The sequence below is a fragment of the Typopeltis vanoorti genome, chromosome 18, assembly GCF_054136105.1.
Source record: "Typopeltis vanoorti isolate ZY-2024b chromosome 18, IOZ_Tvanoo_1.0, whole genome shotgun sequence".
NCBI classification, from domain to species: Eukaryota; Metazoa; Arthropoda; class Arachnida; order Uropygi; family Thelyphonidae; genus Typopeltis; species Typopeltis vanoorti.
In genome coordinates this window covers 51,925,095-51,948,414 of record NC_143566.1, presented here as the reverse complement: position 1 = coordinate 51,948,414, position 23,320 = coordinate 51,925,095, and the positions used below count along the sequence as shown (strand labels likewise).

Below are 23,320 nucleotides of genomic sequence, written 5' to 3'. Positions count from 1 at the left end.
ATCCTTATTTAGTCTGAGCAGGATAAAATTGAATTTCATATTGAAAAGAATAACATGTAAGAAAGTTTTAAAGCGAATAAAAGTTGAGCAGCTCTCAGATGTGAACTGTAGACTAAAATACAGAAAGATTATTGAAAAGAAAATGAAAGAGTTTGAGAACAGGAATCAAACCTTGAGATTCAGTGGCAAACTCTGAAGAAAACATTTATTGATTCTGCCAGACAGGCATGTGGTGAGGTTGTGTGCAAGGATAAAAAAATCAGAACTCCCCGGTGGATGCAGGAAGTTAAAGAGGCAGTGAAGGAAAAGAAGAAAGCATATCAAAAGTTCCTGGCAAATAAGTCAGCTTTTACTCTTACAGAATATAGAGACAAATGTAAGAAAGCTAAACAGTGTGTAAAACCTAGCTAAACAAAAGTCATGGGAGGACTTTGGCAAGAATACAGAAAATAAATATCAAGAAGGTGGCAAAATATTCTGAAGGTTGTTGAAGAAGCTTGGGAATGGAGGAAAGAGTGCTGTAAAAGGAGTTAGAGATGATAAAGGTGACATGAAAACAGGAGAAAAAGATATCCTTGAAGTATGGAGTAATTACTTTGAAAAACTGCTAAATGAAACAAGCAGTGATGACAGCACAGTGGTAAAAAACACTGACCAGGCATGCAGTCAGGGATACATATCCATACTTGAAGTAGAAAAAGCCATCAAAGGCTTGAAATGTGGAAAGGCAGCAGGAGTAGATGATATTCGACCAGAAACGCTGAAGTATGGTGGTATAAGAGTCTTACAGTGGCTGCCCTGCATAGTTCAGAAAGCCTGGACAGAGTGACGAATTCCTGATGACTGGAGTAGAGCTCTCATAGTACCCATATATAAAAAGGGAAATAAAACTGCATGTGAGAATTACAGAGGTATTTCCCTACTGAGTGTTCCTGGCAAGATCTATGCAAGTATACTTGAGAAACGGTCGAGAAGAATTGTGGAAGAAAAGCTTGGTGAAGAACAAGCTGGATTCAGGCCAAATAGAGGCTGTCAGGATCAAATCTTCACTTTATGACAAATAGTCGAGAAAGCATGGGAATATAACAAAGATCTGTATTGAAGTTTTGTCGATTTGGAAAAGGCATATGACAAGGTGCCAAGAGAGAAGCTATTCAATACGCTGCAGTTATATGGTGTCTATGGGGCATTATATCAAGCAATACTTTGTCTTTATTTGAGTTGTAAGTCAGCAGTTAGAATTGAAGGAAGTACAGGAAGATGGTTTAATGTTAAATCTGGTGTGAGACAAGGATGTACATTGTCCCCTCTGTTATTTGTTATCTATATGGATCACATTATGAAGGAAAATAGTATTAAAACTGATATCAAAAATTGGAGATGTTAATGTCAGCTCTTTGCTTTATGCAGATAATGTTATACTTCTAAATAAATCTGCTACAAGTCTGCAAGATTCTCTGACTAAACTCAATTGCTGTTGTAATAGATATGGTATGAAGGCCAGCAATAAAAAGACAAAGACAATAAAAATAGGCAGAATCATTGAAAATGTCAACTGTGTTGTGAATGGAAAACCTGTGGAACAAGTAAAACATTTAAGCTACTTAGGCACGATTTTTACTGAAGATGGTAAATTAAATATAGAAATAGACAACAGAATCAGCAAAGCTGGTATGGTGGGAAGTCAATTGAATAAATTCATATGGAATAAGAGAGGAAATTAGTCGGAACACTAAATTAGCTGTATACAAGACAGTGTTCAAACCAGTTTTAACTTATGGATCTGAGAGCTGGGTCAGAAGTAAAACACTTGACCAAAGACTAGAGACCGCAGATATGAGAGGCCTGAGAAAGATTAGAGGCGTGAACAGATGGCATTCAATGTCAATATCATATTAAAAATGAAGATATTAGGAAAGATCTTGACATTGTCAGCATCCAGGAATGCATTAGCAGAGCTAATCTCAGGTGGTATGGTCACTTAAATAGAATGGGAGAGGAAAGATTAGCAAAACAAGTGTTCTCTGCCAGGTTGGCAGGAAAACGACCCAGAGGAAGACCAAGATGTAGGTGGATTGATACGGTACAAAGTGCCTTCGACAATAGAAATATAAGATCTGATAATGTTGGAGTCTTGACAAGTAATAGACTGATTTGGAGGAAAATTGTAGATAGGAAGTTAGTAATGATGTAATTTTTTCATGTAGTACTGTCATATACTTTACACCCCTTGAGGGTACATGGCAGGAATTTGATGATGATGATGAAGAAGAATACTGATCAATAAAAAGGAATCCCATAGTCCTAGTGGTATTTTTGGACTCTGATCCAGACCTGATTTCTGTTTTGTACTGCCTTTTCACAGTCATTCTCTTTTTTCTATACTGGTATTTATCCTAAAGATATCTCCACTAGCACATACCTACAATGCCACGAAAAATCTGGAGAGAAATCAATCACTATTCATATATTTTAAATAATTTGTTCAGGTCTTCTGGTTAAAGGTCTCTTGAACCCAAATAAGCTTGCAGTTTATGAAATGAGATAATGTAGTGTAACACACTAACTTTCAAGTGAAATTTGGTATTGAGAAATGCTATTAAAATTTATGAAGTAACTTAAGTTTCAGCGTCAACTGGAATATTTCCAGTGGTAAAATTAGCAAAACAAAATGTCTAGACTTCTGGATGTGATAAAGAATGAAATTTATCCTTAGGTGAGAGAATGAGGATTACTAGTTTAATACATGGTTTGAATGTAGTGTAGAGCTTATTTATTAAGCCCTTTGGCTTCTTTTCAGATGAGCTCTGGATATAAGGGATGAATATAAAAGCATTAGATATGATGCATGTTTGGTAAAAATATCACTAACATACTGTTGTATAGTGAAATTTTCAGTCTCAGATTTAAAACTTTTTTTTTCAACTTTTTCCGACATCATTGCTATACAATAAAACATCTTTATTGACAAAATGATTCAAAATAATAATTCCTCTCTTGCTGGGTGGAATTTAATGAAATTTGATATTTAAGACTTCTCATATCAACTTGTCTCAATTTTGTTTCAACAGGACCATTTTATGATAAAAATAAGGAAAGACAAAATATCTATAGTACAACTGTTATCAATATACATCATCATAAAATTTCTGATGTGTAGCCTCAGGGAATGTACAGAATATAATGACAGTATTACATGAAAAAGTAACATAGTTAGTTACTAATTTCCAACCAACAATTTTCCTCCAAATTAATCTGTTATATGTCAGGACTCCAATATTATCAGATCTTATATTTCTCTATTCTGAGGCACATTTTATTACAGGGTGATTCAAAAAGATGGACTCAATTTTGAATTTTGTAAGTCTATATATCAAACATAGAACTAGTGACAAATATGATGTAAAGTATATTTGATTACACTCAAAATAAAGTTCATAGATGTTCAATGTGCCCCCCCCCCCCGCCTGGCTGCACGGATAACATCAAGATGGTAGCTGAATTCATCTCATGGTCTGCCTGAGCTTTTTCCCTTACACAGACAACCTGTTTGCTCAAATTGATAATTCCGACGAATGCTCTTCCTCGTTGGAGGTTTAACATTGAAATGACGACAAAACGTCCGCTGCACTGCAGTTGTCGACTCGATTTTAATGAGCTCACGAACGCAAAAAATTTTGCGCTGCATAGTAGCCATTTTGCTCACAACTGACATTCATGCACGGCTGTGAGATAGGCAAGCGTTCTAGCGGTAGTACTTTAAACTTTAGGACCCCCCTCTTTCAAACATTACGTAGATCATTCACATATAATGTATAGAAGTACGAAATTGAGTTCATCTTTTTGAATCACCCTGTATATCGATAGACCTAAATCTTGCTCCTTCTCTAGGTCTTCTTCTTGCCAACCTGCCAAAGAACATTTCTTTTACTAATCTTTCTTTTCCCATTCTGTTTAAGTAACTATACCACCTGAGATTAACTCTGCTAACAATGGCAGGTTCTTTCCTAACATCCTCATTTTTAATATGGTACTCCCATTCATGCCATTTGCTCACTCCCTTAATCATTCTGTGAACTCTCATATCTATTGTCTCCGGTCTTTGATCACGTTTTATTTTTAACTCAACTCTCAGATCCATTTCTAATTTCTCTCTCATTCTGTATAAATTTATTCAGTTAACTTCCTACCATACTGGCTTTGATAATTCTGTTGTCTATTTCCATATTTAATTTGGCATTGTCACTAAAAATTGTGCCTAAATAGCTGGAAGGTTCGCTGGAATATCTGTAGATTCACTATTCAGAATACAGTTGATCCTTTGAATGTCTCTGACTTTTTTATTACTGAAAATAAATTGAGTTCATACTAAATTTATCACAACCGTTATTCAGCTAAGTTCAGGGAATCTCACAGACTTGTACTGAATTTATTTAGAAGTATAACATCATCTGCATAAAGTAAAGAGCTGAGATTAACATCTCCAATTTTGATATCAGGTTTAATACCACTTTACTTCATACGATAACCCATGTAAACAGTGAAGATAATGTACACCGTTGTCTCACACCTGATTTAAGATCAAACCATCTTCCTCTAACTCCTCAAATTTTAACACCTGACTTAAAACTCAAACATAGACTAAGTATGGCTTAATATAATGTCCCATTTATCCCATATAACCATAGCATTTTAAAGAGCTTTCCTCTTGGCACCTTGTTATATGCCTTTTCCAAATCTACAAAACTTAAATACAGATTCCTGTATTCCTGACCCTGCCCTCTGCTTTTTGTGTGTGGGAAAAATATATAGAGTCATCCCTCGACTTACATCTGTTCGAAGATATGTCCGTGATCCCATAAGGGAATAAATAACATTTTCAACTATACTTTCAAACAAGACTCAAGTGAGCGTAAAGTAAAAAGGTTTATATTTAGTAACAATGCATTATGTGCATTGGCAACAGAGCATTCAGTAGCAAGTTCAGTTGACAATCGGCACATGTCTTCAACAGTTCCACTGTTGATTATGTATTTGTGTTTGAGAAATAAGTTATCTGTGTGTTTATCTTTAAATATTTCATGATATTTTGTGCAACATGTTCCCCTGCACGCCCAATCAAAAAAAATCTAGTGAAAAGAAGTCGCAAATTATAAAGCAACATAAAGCTGGTAAATCCGTCAATGTGATCGCATGACTTCGGATGGTCTCATTCTACAACGACAACCATTTTGAAAAATAAGAATAAAATCGTAGAGGCTGTGAAAGTATCTGCTTCCATTAAATCGACAATGGTGAAGAAGCAACGACAAGATCCTATTCAATATCACCGACAAAGTGATATGAAAAAGCTACTTGCATCATGGATAGAAGACCTGAACCAAAAGCACATACCCCTTAACACTAGAACCATAACCACTAAGGCACTAAATCTCTTCAACATGTTGAAGGAGAAAGCAGGGCCTGATTATGACTATTGATTCAACGCTTCTTCCGGTTGATTCATGAGATTCAAGCAGAGTTTTGTGCTGCATAATGTGAAAATGTATGGTGAATCTGCAAGTGCCAATGAGAAGCCTGTCACAGAGTTTGTGAAGAAATTGAATAAAATTATTATGGGGGAAAATTATTTGCCACAGCAAATATTTAATATGGATGAGACCTTCTTGTTTTGGAAAAAAATGTCTGAGCAGACATTCATCCACCAAAAGCTAAAATCTATGCCTACCTCAAATCTGGCTTTGCCAGATTTGAAGTAGGACAGTCTCTTCCATCTACTATCGGTCTTAATGGTATATCTCGTTTATGAATTTTGGGAACCCCCTATATTCTAGGAACTAGTGGGTGTTTTGATTGTAAATTTCTTTTTAGTTCCTCAGACCAATTTGGTATATAATTTCATTGGTTTTGTTGTGAGTTCGCCAAGTGGAGTCTCTATCTAATGCTGTGTAACAAAGCACCTTACAAACTTGATTTTACCACATATAGGAAAAACACCATCATTCATTAAGAACAGCACAGACTTCATAGAGAAAGTAAAAGATATACACATCGATCTTTCAGACATATTAGCGAGTTTAAATGTGGTCAGCCTTTCACAAAAGATTCCAAGAAATGAAAACATCCTAGAAAATCTCTTCCCACCAGACATTGTACAGCTCTACGAACATGACATAAGAAACATGTTCTTCCTTTACCAAGACAAACTCTGGGAACAAAAAGGACTAGCAATGGGTTCAACCCTCTCATCAGCTCTAGCAAACCTCTATACGGAAAATTTTGAAAATAATGCTCTACAAAACTGGCACATCAAACCAAAAATTTGGCTCTGCTATGTGGATGATATCTTCATCATTTGACCAGGAACAGCACTAGAACTGACTGCATTAAAAGACTATCTTAATAACTTACAACTTAACATAAAATTTACTCTGGAACTAGAAGAAAATAAAAAACTTCCTTTCTAGACATCCTTATAGAAATAAATGAAAGAAAAAACAGATTATCGTTCTCCATTTATAGAAAACCAACAAACACAGGAAGATTCCTTCATGCTACCTCACACCACCATCCCAAGCAAAAAATAGGCCTCATAAAAACCTTCAAGGATAAAACATACAGCATCCCCAGTACAGAAGAAAAGTGGAAAGAAGAAATACAACACTTAACACAGATACAACTGAATGGTTTCAAAACTAAGACAATTAAGAAAATTCTCAATACAGCACCTACAAGAAACTTAAATATACAAGACTTCAAGAATGCACTCACCCTTCCTTATATCAAGAATGTAACAGATAAATTAGCCAAACTTCTCTACAAGTACAACATAAAAGTGACTTTCCTGCCACTTGAAAAAAAATATCAAAATCTCTTCATCCTCTGAAACCTCCACATCACCCAATGAAAAAACCAGGAGTTTATAATATTCACTGTTCCTGTGGCATCTGTACATAAGTCTGGCTTGGCATTTCACACAGCTTCTACTGATCATGATGTACTCTGGGACAGAACAAACAATAGTCCTACATTGTTAAAAACTGTTTCACAAGAAAATTCAAAGAGGCAGCAAATATGATTAAAATTCCTATGCAATGCAAAAAAATCAAGGTTTGATTTTAAATCAAGTTTGGTCAGCGTTTATTAAAAATTTACCCAGTTGAGACCTCGGACAGAGTGAACAGAACGTGACATCAAATAGCATTCTCGTAGACAGGCTTATACTTGGTTATGCATTATTAAAACACTTAAGGAATAGAACAACGTAGTTAAGAATATAAATTAAATTAAACTTTAATAAATATTTTCCGATATTTCGGCAATGTCACATTGCCATTTTCTAAAGGAACTTACAAAAAAGTTACGTGCACGTAGGCACTACAACACAGAAACTGGGAATGAAAAGATGAAGCTATTGTTCTCCTAACAGTCCTGATGGTGCCCTCTAGCGAGCTAAGTAGGTAGTCTTGGCCGTTGGGCTGAAGGTCTGCAGATGTACTAAAGACCAACCACTTCCCCTAGACCTACCTGGTGTTTACCAGGTCCCTTGCAGTAAACTGCCTTACTTTGGCCAAACAGGGACGACAGCGAATATCAGAATTTCGGAACACAAGGACTACATCCGTTTTCACAAATACAGTCATTCTGGGCTTGCAGACCATGCTCTGGATACATGCCACAGAATACGGTGGAAGAAAGCTACAGTGATACACCGTAGCAAATACAAATTTGAAAGACTCTTTATGGAATCAGCCTCAGCCCTGAGAAATTCTCCAAACCTCAACAAATTTGGGTGTATGCGACTGCCCCAAATTTGGGAGGCCCACATCTGCAGACCTTCATCCCAACGGCCAAGAACACCTACTTAGTCCGCTAGAGGGCACCATCAGGACTGTTAGGAGAACAATAGCTTCATCTTTTCATTCCCAGTTTCTGTGTTGTAATGCCTACGTGCATGTAACTTTTTTGTAAGTTCCTTTAGAAAATGGCAATGTGACATTGCCGAAATATCGGAAAATATTTATTAAAGTTTAATTTAATTTATATTCTTAACTACGTTGTTCTATTCTTTAAGTGTTTTAATAATCAAATAGCATTGTTTCCAGCTAACATGTATTAACAGTTGTATAGATCTATTATTCGTTTTTTTAATGAACTTTTTTGATGTTCACAATACCAACAAATGAACATGTTTTTTGTAATTTCTTATAGTTTGGGCTTTAAACTGTTAGTTCTCTTTACCCCTGAAGATGTTAGTCTGACGACTAACTAAACACGTCAGGTTTGTTTTTTAGTACTTGTTTAGTTAGTCGTCAGACTAACATCTTCAGGGGTAAAGAGAACTAACAGTTTAAAGCCCAAACTATAAGAAATTACAAAAAACATGTTCATTTGTTGGTATTGTGAACATCAAAAAAGTTCATTAAAAAAACGTTTTTTGTTTTTTTAAAATCAAGTAATAACAAGAACTTAAATATCAGCTTATCATGTGGCACCCTGTCAGATGCCTTTGCTAAGTCTAAGAAAATTGCAGTATATGCCTTTCCCTCATCTAATGTTCTTGTAACTTTATTATAAAAGGCTAGCTTATTGCTAAAACAAGAGCGCCCTTTCACAAATCCATGTTGACTCTTACAGATAACATTACCCTCATCTGCCCAATGTTGTATACGGTCCCTCACTACTTTCTCCAGGATCTTAACGACTACAAAAATGATGGATTAATTATTCCAAAAATGTGGAGGACCCATCTTCATATAGCAACCAGAACAACCCCAGACAGAAGAAAATCTCAATACAAAAGGACTGCAGAAATTGTTTAATGTATTTTTTAATTTTTTTTTTCTTTCTCACCAGAGTTCAGGCTTGGATAAATGATTAACCATCCAAACAGCTAGGACATCTATAGATGTCCAGCTAAATCTGGATACGATTCAGCCCACCTGTTGAAAGAACATGAATAAGAAGTGCAATTTGGCGTGATGCCGTTTAGAAGGTGTGATAAACCCTCACACAGAAGAGAACACTTCAATCGAATTATCTCACATTCATAGCTGTGTCTCAGTTGCCTATAACAAGAAACGCAGTTCCTTGTTCTATGCTGGATAACTGGAACTTAGTTACATAGGATAGACTAAAAATAGAGAAATTATTTATATTTTTGTTTTCTCTTTTTATTGTACAATACAATTTTAATGCCTAAACGAAATAAAGATCCTTGCATAATTTCTTCACTTAATTATTGCCTTACCTTGAAGAACCAATTTCATTTTAAATTTTTTGGCGCTATTTTTTTCTAACTGCTTATTCGACAAAACATTTTCTTTGTTATCGAAGAAATTAATTCACGATAATTATTTGAAATATTATTTGAAAAAAAGAAAAAGAAAACCGGCTGACATGTTCCAGATTATCTTATTTTTATTTTTGTTCAAAATCATTGAAATTGAATAATACTTTACAGATTTCCTGAAGGACACACTTGATTGACTTTGCTTTATAGAGAATAACATGAAATTCTTTAATCATATCACTAAATTTTTTTTCTTTATATAGTAATCTACTGGTCTTTGCACTTTCACTTTCTTGGTTTCCTTGTATAATTGGTCATTACAAAATGAAATTAAAAGTTATTCAACAAAACATTTTCTTTGTACTCGAAGAAATTAATTCACGATAATTATTTGAAAAAAAGAAAACCAGCTGACGATGTTCCAGATTATCTTATTTTTATTTTTGTTCAAAATCATTGAAATTGAATAATACCTCACAGATTTCCTGAAGGATGTACTTGATCGACTTTGCTTTATAGAGAATAACATGAAATTCTTTAATCATATCACTAAATTTTTTTACTTTATATAGTAATCTACTGGTCTTTGAACTTTCACTTTCTTGGTTTCCTTGTATAATTGATCATTACAAAATGAAATTAAGAGTTATGATTTAAATTTATATGTTTATATTTTCTGCATAATTCAGATATTATGCTCCAATTTTTAAAGTAAGCGATACTTTTACTTATATTCTATCATTCAAAATATGTATATGCAAATACATCAAATGTGAAATTTCATTTCCATGTTTTTTAAATAGAATTAAACTTTATTTCGCTTTTGGTAGTTTAACCCCCCTCCCCCTGCATCACTATCACACATCCAGAAACAGTTATGAAACATAGGTATAGTTTTTATTTAATTTGTTATTTTTCTCTAGTAATTGTTCCACATAACTTTAATTTTTTGATACAGAAACTAGGTGGTGATTATTATAAATTAGCAAATTATAAATCAGAAATTATACATATTATTTCTTGATTATTATAAATCAGGAAATTATGTGATATTGGGTAATAGGGGAAATTAATATTTAAAATCACTGTCCTCCTACAAATGCAATATCAGAATAAAGGAAGATGTAAAAAATCAAACAAGAAATTGCTGCTTGTAAATAATTCAGATATTGCTTGAGGCTCTTTAGTTTGCTGCCTACTGGCATGTTCTATTGTTCTGTTTCTCAGGGTTAGTAATCTCCTTTAGCTTATAGCTTATTACTGGGCAGAAAGGAATGCTATTAAGTATATCCAAGACACAATTCATTTACGAGATGGCAAGCAGCAGTAGCAGTAACATTCAGGGTAAGGAAAGGAAACTTTGTGAGATGCAGAAAAGTTGAAGCCTTTGCCTTTCGAGCAGCTCTTGTTCTACCTATGAGGAGAGAAATCTTTCTAGCTCTGAAGATAGCGATTCTTCCTGTACTTTAGATGTGTCTTCGTTCAGAAAATGGATGATCGCCACTGAACGTACACCAGCTTGTCCATGGTTTCCCTTCATAGGTAAGCCAGGAATTACTGAAGACTTTGACTCCAGCAACATTTTAAGCTCTTTCCGTCTATTTTTAGACGATGATATTCTTTCCTTCATAGTGGAACAGACTAACCTTTATGCTAGCCAACAGAACAATAGAACATGCCAGTAGGCAGCAAACTAAAGAGCCTCAAGCAATATCTGAATTATTTACAAGCAGCAATTTCTTGTTTGATTTTTTACATCTTCCTTTATTCTGATATTGCATTTGTAGGAGGACAGTGATTTTAAATATTAATTTCCCCTATTACCCAATATCACATAATTTCCTGATTTATAATAATCAAGAAATAATATGTATAATTTCTGATTTATAATTTGCTAATTTATAATAATCACCACCTAGTTTCTGTATCAAAAAATTAAAGTTATGTGGAACAATTACTAGAGAAAAATAACAAATTAAATAAAAACTATACCTATGTTTCATAACTGTTTCTGGATGTGTGATAGTGATGCAGGGGGAGGGGGGTTAAACTACCAAAAGCGAAATAAAGTTTAATTCTATTTAAAAAACATGGAAATGAAATTTCACATTTGATGTATTTGCATATACATATTTTGAATGATAGAATATAAGTAAAAGTATCGCTTACTTTAAAAATTGGAGCATAATATCTGAATTATGCAGAAAATATAAACATATAAATTTAAATCATAACTCTTAATTTCATTTTGTAATGATCAATTATACAAGGAAACCAAGAAAGTGAAAGTGCAAAGACCAGTAGATTACTATATAAAGTAAAAAAATTTAGTGATATGATTAAAGAATTTCATGTTATTCTCTATAAAGCAAAGTCGATCAAGTACATCCTTCAGGAAATCTGTGAGGTATTATTCAATTTCAATGATTTTGAACAAAAATAAAAATAAGATAATCTGGAACATCGTCAGCCGGTTTTCTTTTTTTCAAATAATTATTGTGAATTAATTTCTTCGAGTACAAAGAAAATGTTTTGTTGAATAACTTTTAATTTCATTTTGTAATGACCAATTATACAAGGAAACCAAGAAAGTGAAAGTGCAAAGACCAGTAGATTACTATATAAAGAAAAAAAATTTAGTGATATGATTAAAGAATTTCATGTTATTCTCTATAAAGCAAAGTCAATCAAGTGTGTCCTTCAGGAAATCTGTAAAGTATTATTCAATTTCAATGATTTTGAACAAAAATAAAAATAAGATAATCTGGAACATGTCAGCCGGTTTTCTTTTTCTTTTTTTCAAATAATATTTCAAATAATTATCGTGAATTAATTTCTTCGATAACAAAGAAAATGTTTTGTCGAATAAGCAGTTAGAAAAAAATAGCGCCAAAAAATTTAAAATGAAATTGGTTCTTCAAGGTAAGGCAATAATTAAGTGAAGAAATTATGCAAGGATCTTTATTTCGTTTAGGCATTAAAATTGTATTGTACAATAAAAAGAGAAAACAAAAATATAAATAATTTCTCTATTTTTAGTCTATCCTATGTAACTAAGTTCCAGTTATCCAGCATAGAACAAGGAACTGCGTTTCTTGTTATAGGCAACTGAGACACAGCTATGAATGTGAGATAATTCGATTGAAGTGTTCTCTTCTGTGTGAGGGTTTATCACACCTTCTAAACGGCATCACGCCAAATTGCACTTCTTATTCATGTTCTTTCAACAGGTGGGCTGAATCGTATCCAGATTTAGCTGGACATCTATAGATGTCCTAGCTGTTTGGATGGTTAATCATTTATCCAAGCCTGAACTCTGGTGAGAAAGAAAAAAAAAATTAAAAAATACATTAAACAATTTCTGCAGTCCTTTTGTATTGAGATTTTCTTCTGTCTGGGGTTGTTCTGGTTGCTATATGAAGATGGGTCCTCCACATTTTTGGAATAATTAATCCATCATTTTTGTAGTCGTTAAGATCCTGGAGAAAGTAGTGAGGGACCGTATACAACATTGGGCAGATGAGGGTAATGTTATCTGTAAGAGTCAACATGGATTTGTGAAAGGGCGCTCTTGTTTTAGCAATAAGCTAGCCTTTTATAATAAAGTTACAAGAACATTAGATGAGGGAAAGGCATATACTGCAATTTTCTTAGACTTAGCAAAGGCATCTGACAGGGTGCCACATGATAAGCTGATATTTAAGTTGCAGCACATGGGTCTGGATGTCAGATTGGTCAACTGGATTCAGGATTGGCTGTCTGATAGGTATCAGAGAGTTGTGTATGGTGGAGTAGTTTCGAGGAGGCAGAGGGTTACAAGTGGGGTCCCACAGGGCTCAGTGCTGGGACCTATATTGTTTAACCTTTATATCAATGACATTGCCAGTGGATTGCAGAGGGATATTCAGTTGTTTGCAGATGATGTGAAGCTAGGAAGGATTATTAGTAATAGTGCAGATGTGGTAGCCCTGCAAGAGGATTTGAATAAGCTAGATAGATGGGCAAATGAATGGGGATATCGGTTTAATGCAACAAAACGTAAGGTCTTAAGGTTTGAGACACATCGATGGGACGCTGCATACTCTATGGAGGGATTTAAACTGGAGGAAGTAGGGGAGACAAGAGATCTGGGGCTGATGATTAATAGAAACCTGAAATTTAGGGGACATATTGCAAAGGTGGTGAAGGTAACACAGAGGATTGCTGCAATAATGAGAAGGACGCTGACCTGCAGAGATAAAACAGTTATTTCCGTTATATAAGTCTCTGATCAGACCACACTTGGACTATTGTTCTCAGATTTGGTCTCCAGGATTTGAAGGGGTAAATTAACTGTGGAAAGGATAATACAAAGACGGTTTCAGGACTGTACAAGGATAGTTACGAGGATTGGCTGAGGGAAGGTGGACTGCAGAGTTTGGTGGATAGAAGAAGGAGAGGTGATATAATTGAGACTTTTAAACTGTTGAGAGGTAGTTACAGGGTTGACACTGAGGAGTTCTTTTGCTTGGTTGAACAGAGGGAAGGAGTGATGACAAGAGGCCATCCCTGGAAGTTACGAAAGGAAACTGTGAGCAAGAGGGTGAGGAGTGGTGAGAGCGAGAACGGTCAATGAGTTTAAGGAGTGGTATGATAGACGTTGTGTTTCTTAGGGGGGATCTCTCCTCGATGAGTCTTGACAGACTTTATGTTCTTAGGAAGGGCCTCCCACGATGAGTCTTTCGACTCCATGGAGGCCTGAATAATAATAGTAATAATTTTTGCTCAAAATTTGATGGATTAATTATGGGGGGGGGGGGGAATGACTTACCAACTCCTTGAGTGCCCGCTAATTTCTTGCTAATGATAATTAGGATGTTAATTCCCTCAACTATCAGTCATAGTGGCATGTTTGTTTTTTTGTATTTTTGGCAGGCTGTAAATTCTGGCAGCACGGGCTTAATGCAGTATAAGTTTTTTGTTTGTCTCTGGCCATGCGGTCACTTAATTTTGTTGTTTTCTTTATGATACGTTTGTAAGGTTAATTCACCATTTGGTACATGTTGTGGTCGGATACCAATAAGTTCATCTTATCCAGGTATGCTGTCCGATCAAGAATATCAGTAGCATTACCTTCATCTACTTTTGTAATCATGATATCTGGGTTATTTTTTAGGGATTTAAGTACCAATTTTTCTGTTCTGGTTAGGTTGCAACTTAGTTGTTTATTAGAGTTTAATATGTACGATATTTCCATTTGTATTTTGTTGGCTAAATTGGAAGAGAGGGATTTTATACCTTTTTCAGTGTGATAAATAAAATCTACTTTATTAACTGACCTCTGTGCAATGGCATAGTTCAGACCTTTCTTCAGAAGCCAGAGTTCCCTGGCATTAAGGTTGTAGCTGGATTTGTTGATCACTTGGCCATGGTCTGTTGGTGGTTGGTTGCTCCTAACCTCTCTCATAGGTGATTGCCTGCTCCTTGTATTGTTGATTTGTATTTGGCTGTAACGCTGGATATGATGTCAGATTGTTTGTTGCTTTTTTGTTGTTTTAGTGCTTGAAACTTCGCTATTAATTTTCTTTGTTCTTAAGTAACATGTGCTTTGCTGAGTTGTCCGTAATCCTCTCTAGAATATCCTAAATATCGGGATTTAAGTAACTAGATAGCTTTGATTTTTGTTGTAAAACACTGGCTTTAGTAACTGCTAAATTTTTGCCAAAAAAAAAATCCAGATACAACCTTAATGCTGCCAACTCTCGCTTCTGGAGAAAGGCCTAACTACACCTTTGTGCCAAGGTCAGTTAAGGAATTAGATTTTATCACATTGAAAGAGGTCTAAAATCCTTCTCCTACAATTTAGCCAATAAAATACAAATGGAAACATCATACATATTAAACTCTAATAAACAACTAAGTTTGCAGCCTAACCAGAACAGAAAATTTGGCACTTAAATCCCTAAAAAAATAACCCAGACATCATGATTACAAAAGCAGATGAAGTTACTGTTGTCCTTGATCGGACAGCATACCTGGATAAAATGAACCTATTGGTATCTGATCACAACACATACCAAATGGTGAATTACAACCCTACAAACTGTATCAAAAAGAAAACAGAATTAATCAAATCAGTGATCACATGGCCAGAGAAAACAACCAAAAAACTTATACTGCATTACGGCCGCGCTCCCAGAATTTACAACCTGCCAAAAATATACAAAACACACATGCCACTACAACCAATAGCTGAAGGAATTAATAGCCCTAATTATCACTTAGCAAGAAATTAGCAGCCACATTCAAGGAGTTGGTAAGTCATTTCCCCCTCCCCCTTCTACATAAAACATACACAACACTTCACAAACAAGATTAGAAACATCATACTGAATGACAAAGATTTATTAGTCAGCTTTGATGTGAATGCCCTTTTCACTAATGTTCTGATCAATGATACTATTCTTTTCTTACAAAACACATTTCCATCCGAGGCCCTCTTTGCCCATGTACTCTGCTCTGGGTATTTTGTGTGGCAAAATAATTTTTACCTACAAAAAGAAGGTACGGCCATGGGTTCCCCCCCCCCAAAAAAAAGCTAACTTTTATGGAAGACTTCAATCAATGAGCACTCTAGATTTGGCCAGCCTAAAACTTAAAGTCTGGCTCAGATATGTTGATGAGATTTTTGCCATTTGGCCCCACGACCGCTAAACATTACATACATTCCTAAGCCACCTGAACAAACAACAGTAACGTATCCAATTAACCATTGAAATCACAAACAACCCTCTTCCTTTTCTAGACACACTCATCACCCCTCAGGCTGCCTCTCCTTCACTGTCTACCACAAACCTATGCAAATAGGCCAATACATACATAAAAATTCATACCACGATCCAACACAAAAACTAGAAGTCATCAGCACCCTCAAACACAGAGCCCTAACAATTTGCTCCAGTGAACAAGCTCTGAACCAAGAATTTCAAATCATTCACCAAACATTTCTAATGTTTGGTTAATGATTTCAGCTAATTGAAATTTAAGAACGCAGACCAGAGAAATTTTGTTGTTAGGACATTTTTTAGTTTTACGTGACAGTCAGAAGAATGTTAATAGAAGATTCCGAAAAGGAATTGTAGAACTGCGAGTCTTTAAAACTGGAAAAGTTTAGACTGTCAAGAAGTGTTTAGTTTATAAAAGAAGATATTGAAGTCGACATTCTAATTTGAATGTTCGAGGAAACACTAAATGGAAAGTTTCATCTGTCTTAAAGACACTTATTTGTTATTTCTAATGGAATAGGTAACAGAATTAGCTCAACTTAGATACGTTGTTTATGAAGTAGTAGAAGAAACTTTTTTGCCTCCGGTACAAAAATTGGTAAATTGTGGGTCAAACTGAACTGCAAGAAGTAAGAGTATTTATAATTCAATGAGACAGGAAGAAATAACATTGTATGCTACACATAAGGTTGATAAAAAATCATCCCATGGAAAAGAAGAGGAAAATTTTATATTTTCAAAAAAGGCCCTAACAAAGAAACTGACTAAACATTTTGTTATTGTGAAAACAAGGTGTTCTGTCTGGTAGACATGACTAAGTATATGTTAAACAATCCAGTAATAGAATGAGTCAGAGAATGAATGATTTTAATATTTTTGGATAAGAAAATCTCTCAAGTGTAGATTTATTTTAGATAGCCTTGGAACCAGTATTTTGTAGTTATGTAATTTTATTTAAAATGTATATACTGTTTTTTTTATTATTATTACGTGACACTTCCAGGGAGTTCAAAGACATCGAGGGAGGGCATCCACTCCACAACTCTCTGCCTCCACTAACTACACCAACACCATCTGCCATCACCACTAGTATTTCCACAGACAATCACAAACATCCATAACCACGGCAGAATTCGAACCAGCAGCCTTTTGGCTGGAGAGCAGATACGCTAACCACTCAGCCAACCAGGCTGGCTTTTTTTTAGTTTTATTAAATGTGTATATTTTTTGTATTTGGCCTTGAGTCAGTGATTTTCCAGATTCTAAAAAAGTCATTGCACCAATTGGAATCGAACTCTTATGTAATACTAAACACTCAGAGTATAAAAACAATATTTATAGAAAGCATAGCAACAGTGTAATAGTTCTGATTTATCCCATAAAACGTGATGTCTCATTTGCAAAGGTCTTGTGAGTCAACTGAAGAGAGCACATATGATGACAAAGCTGAGCCTTTGTTCTACAAAACTTTGACGTAGCACACTTCAATAACTGGGTGTTTATTGGCTATGTGTGATTGCTGCTGGTCGTCTTGCTATGAACACACAGAAAAATTAATTCAACAACATACTGAAGAACACGTTTGAAATATTGAATACCATAGGAGTGAAGTCTCAGCTTTGTCATCACATGTGTTCTTCAGCAGCTGGAGTATATGATATTCAACCAGAAATGCTCAAGAATGGAGGTATAAAAGTCTTACAGTGGCTAGAAGGACTGAGAATAACAGAGGTATTTCCCTACTAAGTATTCTTGGTAAGATTAATGCAAGTATACTTGAGAAAGATTATGGAAGGAAAGTTTGGTGAAGAACAAGCTGAATTCAAGCAAAATAGAGGCTGTCAGGATCAGATTTTCAGTTTACAACAAACAGATGAGAAATCATGGGTATATAACAAAGATCTGTTTTGTAGACCTGCAAAAGGCATTTTTCTTGACAAGGTGTCAAGAAAAAAGCTATTCAAAATGCTACAGTTATTTGGTGTCAATGGGAGATTATATCATGCAATACTTAGTTGTAAGTATTGCATGATATGCAAGTTGTACAATATTTGAGTTGTAAGTCAGCAGTTAGAATTAAAGGAAGTATAGGAAGATGGTTTGATGTTAAATCTGGTGTCAGACAAGGATATACATTATACCCTCTGTTATTCATTATATGGATATATGGATCACATTATGAAGAAAAGTGGTATTAAACCTGATATCAAAATTGGAGATGTTCATCTCAGCTCTTTACTTTATGCAGATGATGTTATACTTCTAAATAAATCCAGTACAAGTCTGCAAGATTCCCTGACTAAACTGAATAACTATTGTAAGAAATTTGGTGTGAAACTCAGCAGTAACAAGACAATGACAATAAAAATAGGCAGAAAGATTGAAAATATCAACTGCATCATGAATGGAGAACCTATAGAACAAGTAAAATACTTCAGCTATTTAGGCACAATTTTTAGTGGGGATGGTAAATTAAATGTGGAAACAGACAACAGAATCAACAAAGCTGGTATGGTAGAAAGTCAACTGAATAAATTTATATGAAATAAGAGAGGAATTAGCTGAATACAAGACAGTGTTCAAACCAATTTTAACTTATAGATCTGAGAGCTGGGTTAGAAATAAAACACTCAAGACCACCGAATAAATTTATATGAAATATGAGAGAAATTAGCTGAATACAAGACAGTGTTCAAACCAATTTTAACTTATAGATCTGAGAGCTGGGTTAGAAATAAAACACTCAAGACCACCGATATACGAGTCTTGAGAAAGATTAAGGGTGTCAACAGATGGCAATATCATATAAAAAACAAGGATATTAGGAAAGAACTTGACATTGTTAGCATCCAGGAATGTGTTCTCAGAGCTAATCTCAGGTGGTATGGTCACTTACAGAATGGGAGAGAAAAGATTAGCAAAACAAGTGTTCTTTGCTAGGTTGGCAGGAGAAAGACCCAGAGGAAGACCAAGACATATGTGGATTGATACAGCAAAAAGTACCTTAGAAGACAGAAACATAAGATCTGATAATTTTGGGATCTTGACAGATAACAGATTGATTTGGACAAAAATTGTTGATAGGAAGTTACTATACATGTAAGTTTTTAATGTGGTACTATCATAATACCCTGTATACCCCCTTGTCAGGAATTTGATGATGATGATACCGATGATGATGATAATGACATTCAGGATAATTAAAGATATTTCTGGAAGGAAGTTGATTTAACTGTATGAACTATATATCATAAAACAGCAGCAGTATCATACAAAAGTAGTTTATACAGAATATTATTCCTTATATTCAAAACAGTATCTAGGACAATATTTAAAAGGATACGCTTTCCCTTCACATAATTCAGGGGATATATAACATGGAGTTCCCACAACCTAGAAACAATAACAGATCAATAAGTTGGTAAGATATATTTTTCCAAAACATATCATCATATCAACAATTTATTACACATAATAAAAACTATATTTTCTCAAAAAAAAAGTGTTACTTTATACAGTTGACCCTTGAGCAACGCAGGGGTTAGGGGCGCCGACCTCTTGCATTGTTCGAAAATCCGTGGGTAACTTTAGGCTTCCAAAAAACTTGACATCTAGTAGCCTACTGTTATTCCTTATATTCAAAACAGTATTATTATATATATACCTTACCAATAACATAAACAGAAGATTAACACATTTTATATGGTATGTGTGTGTGAATATATACACCAGTTTATCTGGGGTTTTATATCCTGCAAGCAGGCCAACCGTACTATATCCTATGAACACACAGTCATAGGATACAGTACGGCAAGGAAAGCAACGGGAAACCACCTTGCTCATAATCACTTCCCTAGTATGGTAAGCATATAGCTACCCTCACCAGCCGTATCACTGAGGGAATAGAATAGAATATTATCTATATATACTATATTCTTACAATAAAGTAAGCTAGAGAAAAGACAATGTTATTGAAGAAAATCATAAGGAATTGAAAATACACTTACAGTACTGCATTTATTGATATCGTAAGTTTATATCATCTGTTTACAAGATGAATCGCATCTGTCAGTACTTATATCAATATTGTCTTATATGATACAAAACACTGTAGATGTTATATGTATTACTAACATTATACATCAAAAATGAAAAAAATAATGTGAAAAGGAAATTCATATGTATTTACAGGTATAACGATTCATGCATTGATAATGAAGAAGCAGAAATATTATTGCTTTATGGTAGACTAGTGCAATTGATACAATTGCTTCCCAGTAGCCTAGCCTATACGTTAATAAATAAATTGTTATAAAAATTTTATTTTATGATAATTAATTAATTTAATTAATAACAGTTAATTTATGCAGTTATGATTTAATACTGCATCTTGACATTTGTTTACATTTCTCTTGACTACAAATGGCCATATACAGTCTGTAAGTGTTTGTGTGCATAAGTTTTAATAAATTTTAACTTTTTAGAATAGATCTGTGTATATTTGATGGTAGTACATGATAAAACAGACTAGTATCTATATATATTTTATGCAATCATAACATACCTAACTTTTTTAAATTTTTTCGATATTCCTAAGCTATGTGGTTTGTTTGTGAGTTTTTTTCAATTGCCACAAATCTCCAAAAATTTTTCAATATCTTTATTCCTAAAAACCGCATGTAAGTGGATCTGTGCTATTCAAACCCACGTTCTTCAAGAGTCAATTTGTGTGTGTGTGTGCGCGTGCTGAAAAGTTGTGATAATTTCAAATTTCTTCAAAACCTCTTACATGTTTTCTTATATATCCTAAAAGAAAAAGAACAAATTATTGCAATTTGCTGAAACATGGGGGTTAAAAAATCTTAAGATATTTTCTTTCTTGTGGTTATATCAGTTGCTTTAATATCATTTTTGCTCTAGGTGTTTATCAGAACTTTACAGCTCCCCTCCTCGTGTGCGTGTGTGCATGTGTGTGTGGGGGATCCATTCCTCATCTTCTCTTCTGGATAGATGTCCAGCCCATTTCCATTTTAGTCACTTTTGATAAAGAATGATGTCTGTGATATGGGTCTAGCTTCTTATTCAGGTGTTTTGTTTCTTTTAATGTGATGCCTGGCATCAGCCTTTCCATTCTTCTGAGTTGTTGCTAGCTTATTTGTCAGTGCTTCTGTCAGAGACCAAGTTTCACAACCATACGCGATGACTGGAAGAATACACTGGTTATATGTCTTCCTTTTTAAACAGTGAGACATTCTTGTTTTGAAAAATACTTTTCAATTTTCCAAAGGCACTTCAGGCCAGTTGAGCTCTTCTATTTATTTCCTTTTAGAGTCCACTTAGATCAATAAGATAACCTAAGTGTGTGTATGAAGAGACTCTTTCTAATTTCATATTAAGGTCTTCTGGAGTGTTTGCAAAAATTATGATATCACCTTCATGTCTTAGTGTGTTAAGTTTTTGTTATTAATTTTTATACCAAAGTTTGTCCAGTTTATATTATTAAATATTTCTTGAAGGACTGCTATGAAGATTTTGGGTGATAGTCTCTCCTTGTCGGACACCATTTTCAGTTGGTATCGTACTGCTACTTATGTGAAGGTGGATTGTTGTTGTTGCAGTGCGATATTTTCCTGGAGGAGGAGGTCTGTATATTCTCCAGGAACTTCCTGATTCTGAAGTGCCTTGATTATTGCATATTTTGATGGAGTCAAATGCTTGGTGAAAATTTGCTGGAAAAAATTGGTCAACCATAGCCAAAAACAGAGAAAGATGAAATAAGCTGGAGTAGGAGGCCTTCATCCAGCAGTGGACTGAAATTTGCTGAAAAGAAGAACATATATATGTTACGGTTAAAGTGATAAATCCGGTTATTATTAATAATTACCGGTTAAAGTGAATAATTCCTAGAGGAGTCTGGTAAATGTAATAAAAATATGTTTATAGGTTTTATATATAGGTTTTCATTCTCAATAGAAATTATAACAGCTTAGGTTAGATTAGTTTATAAAGAAAAAAGTAAGGAAAGTACTTATTTTGCACTCAATGAAATCAGAAATCATTATAAATTAACCTAACCTAAAGTAACCAATAAAGGTTAGGTTAGCTTAGGTTAGATTAGATTAGTTTAGGTTAGGTAAGGTAAGGTTAGTTAATAAATAAAAAAGTAAGGAAAGTGCTTCTTTTGCACTCAATTTAATCAGAAATCATTATAAATTAACCTAACCTAACTTAGGTTAGGTTAGGTTAATTCTCACCATCAAGGATTCTCATTACTACTTGGTCAAGTTCTCTCCAGAATGTCTCTTTCTCCTCTCATCACAACCTACTTGTGGGGCGTAGCCACACACTATAGTAGCCACACTTCCTCCCATCTCAAGCTTAACACTCATAATCCAATCATTCTTTTGGCATACCTCGCAGACTCTACCCTTCAGCTCCTTATCGATGATAATTCCAACTCCGTTTCTTCCCTTCTCATTCATACCACTATAAAACAGTTTATATCCCTCCGCCAGCTCCTTTGCTTTATTGCCCTTCCACCTCGTCTCCTGCACGCACAAGATCTTCAGCTTCCTTCTTCTCATCATGTCCACTATCTCCCTACTCTTCTCATTCATCGTACCCACATTCAGCGACCCAATTCTTACTTTACACACACTCTCTCTTTCTGTTGGACTCGCTTCTTTAGCTGAACCCGTCCTTGGTTCAGTAGCCCTAGCCCACTTCTCACAGTCCTCGGGCGACAAAACTGCGTGTCACTTACAGGGTATGCCCTAGCCGTGGTCCTTTCTCTGTTATTCAACATTTCATCCTTGGTTTTGGCATGGTTTTTTTATGGCCAGATGCCCTTATTGACGCCAACTCTCCCAATTTATCTGGGCTTGGGACCGGCACCGAGAAGACTAATTTGCCCTCCCCAGTGGCCGGGTTGGTTAAAGCGATTAATTCTCGTAAATTATTCACTTTAACCAGTAATTATTAATAATAACCAGATTTATCACTTTAACCGTAACATATATATATAAAGGCTCACTAGCTGAACAAATGTGTGTGCGTGTGTGTGTGTGGAAAAGGTTCAGCAGATGAACCTAACCAAACTAAGCTAATGTACAACCTCATATCTAATACAAAACATTTTACTGTTATTCTGCTTCTAATATTCCATATGCAACACATTATTTTAGATGAGGCATTTTTTTCCCCTTTCCCATCATGATTTCAATTCACATAATTAAACAATCTTTTGGAAACTAATTTCAATAAT

At 34.7% G+C, this 23,320-nt stretch overlaps 1 protein-coding gene across 1 annotated transcript in view; it reads right to left on the bottom strand.

Annotated features, from left to right (window-relative positions):
- The window catches only part of LOC150096670 (serine/threonine-protein kinase Nek8-like), a 253,264-nt gene that overhangs the window by 177,702 nt on the left and 52,242 nt on the right, over window positions 1-23,320 (bottom strand). The window contains exon 5 of the mRNA XM_090408678.1: window positions 19,400-19,449. Coding sequence (XP_090264804.1) covers window positions 19,400-19,449 — 50 coding nt within the window. The remainder of the gene's footprint in view (window positions 1-19,399; window positions 19,450-23,320) is intronic.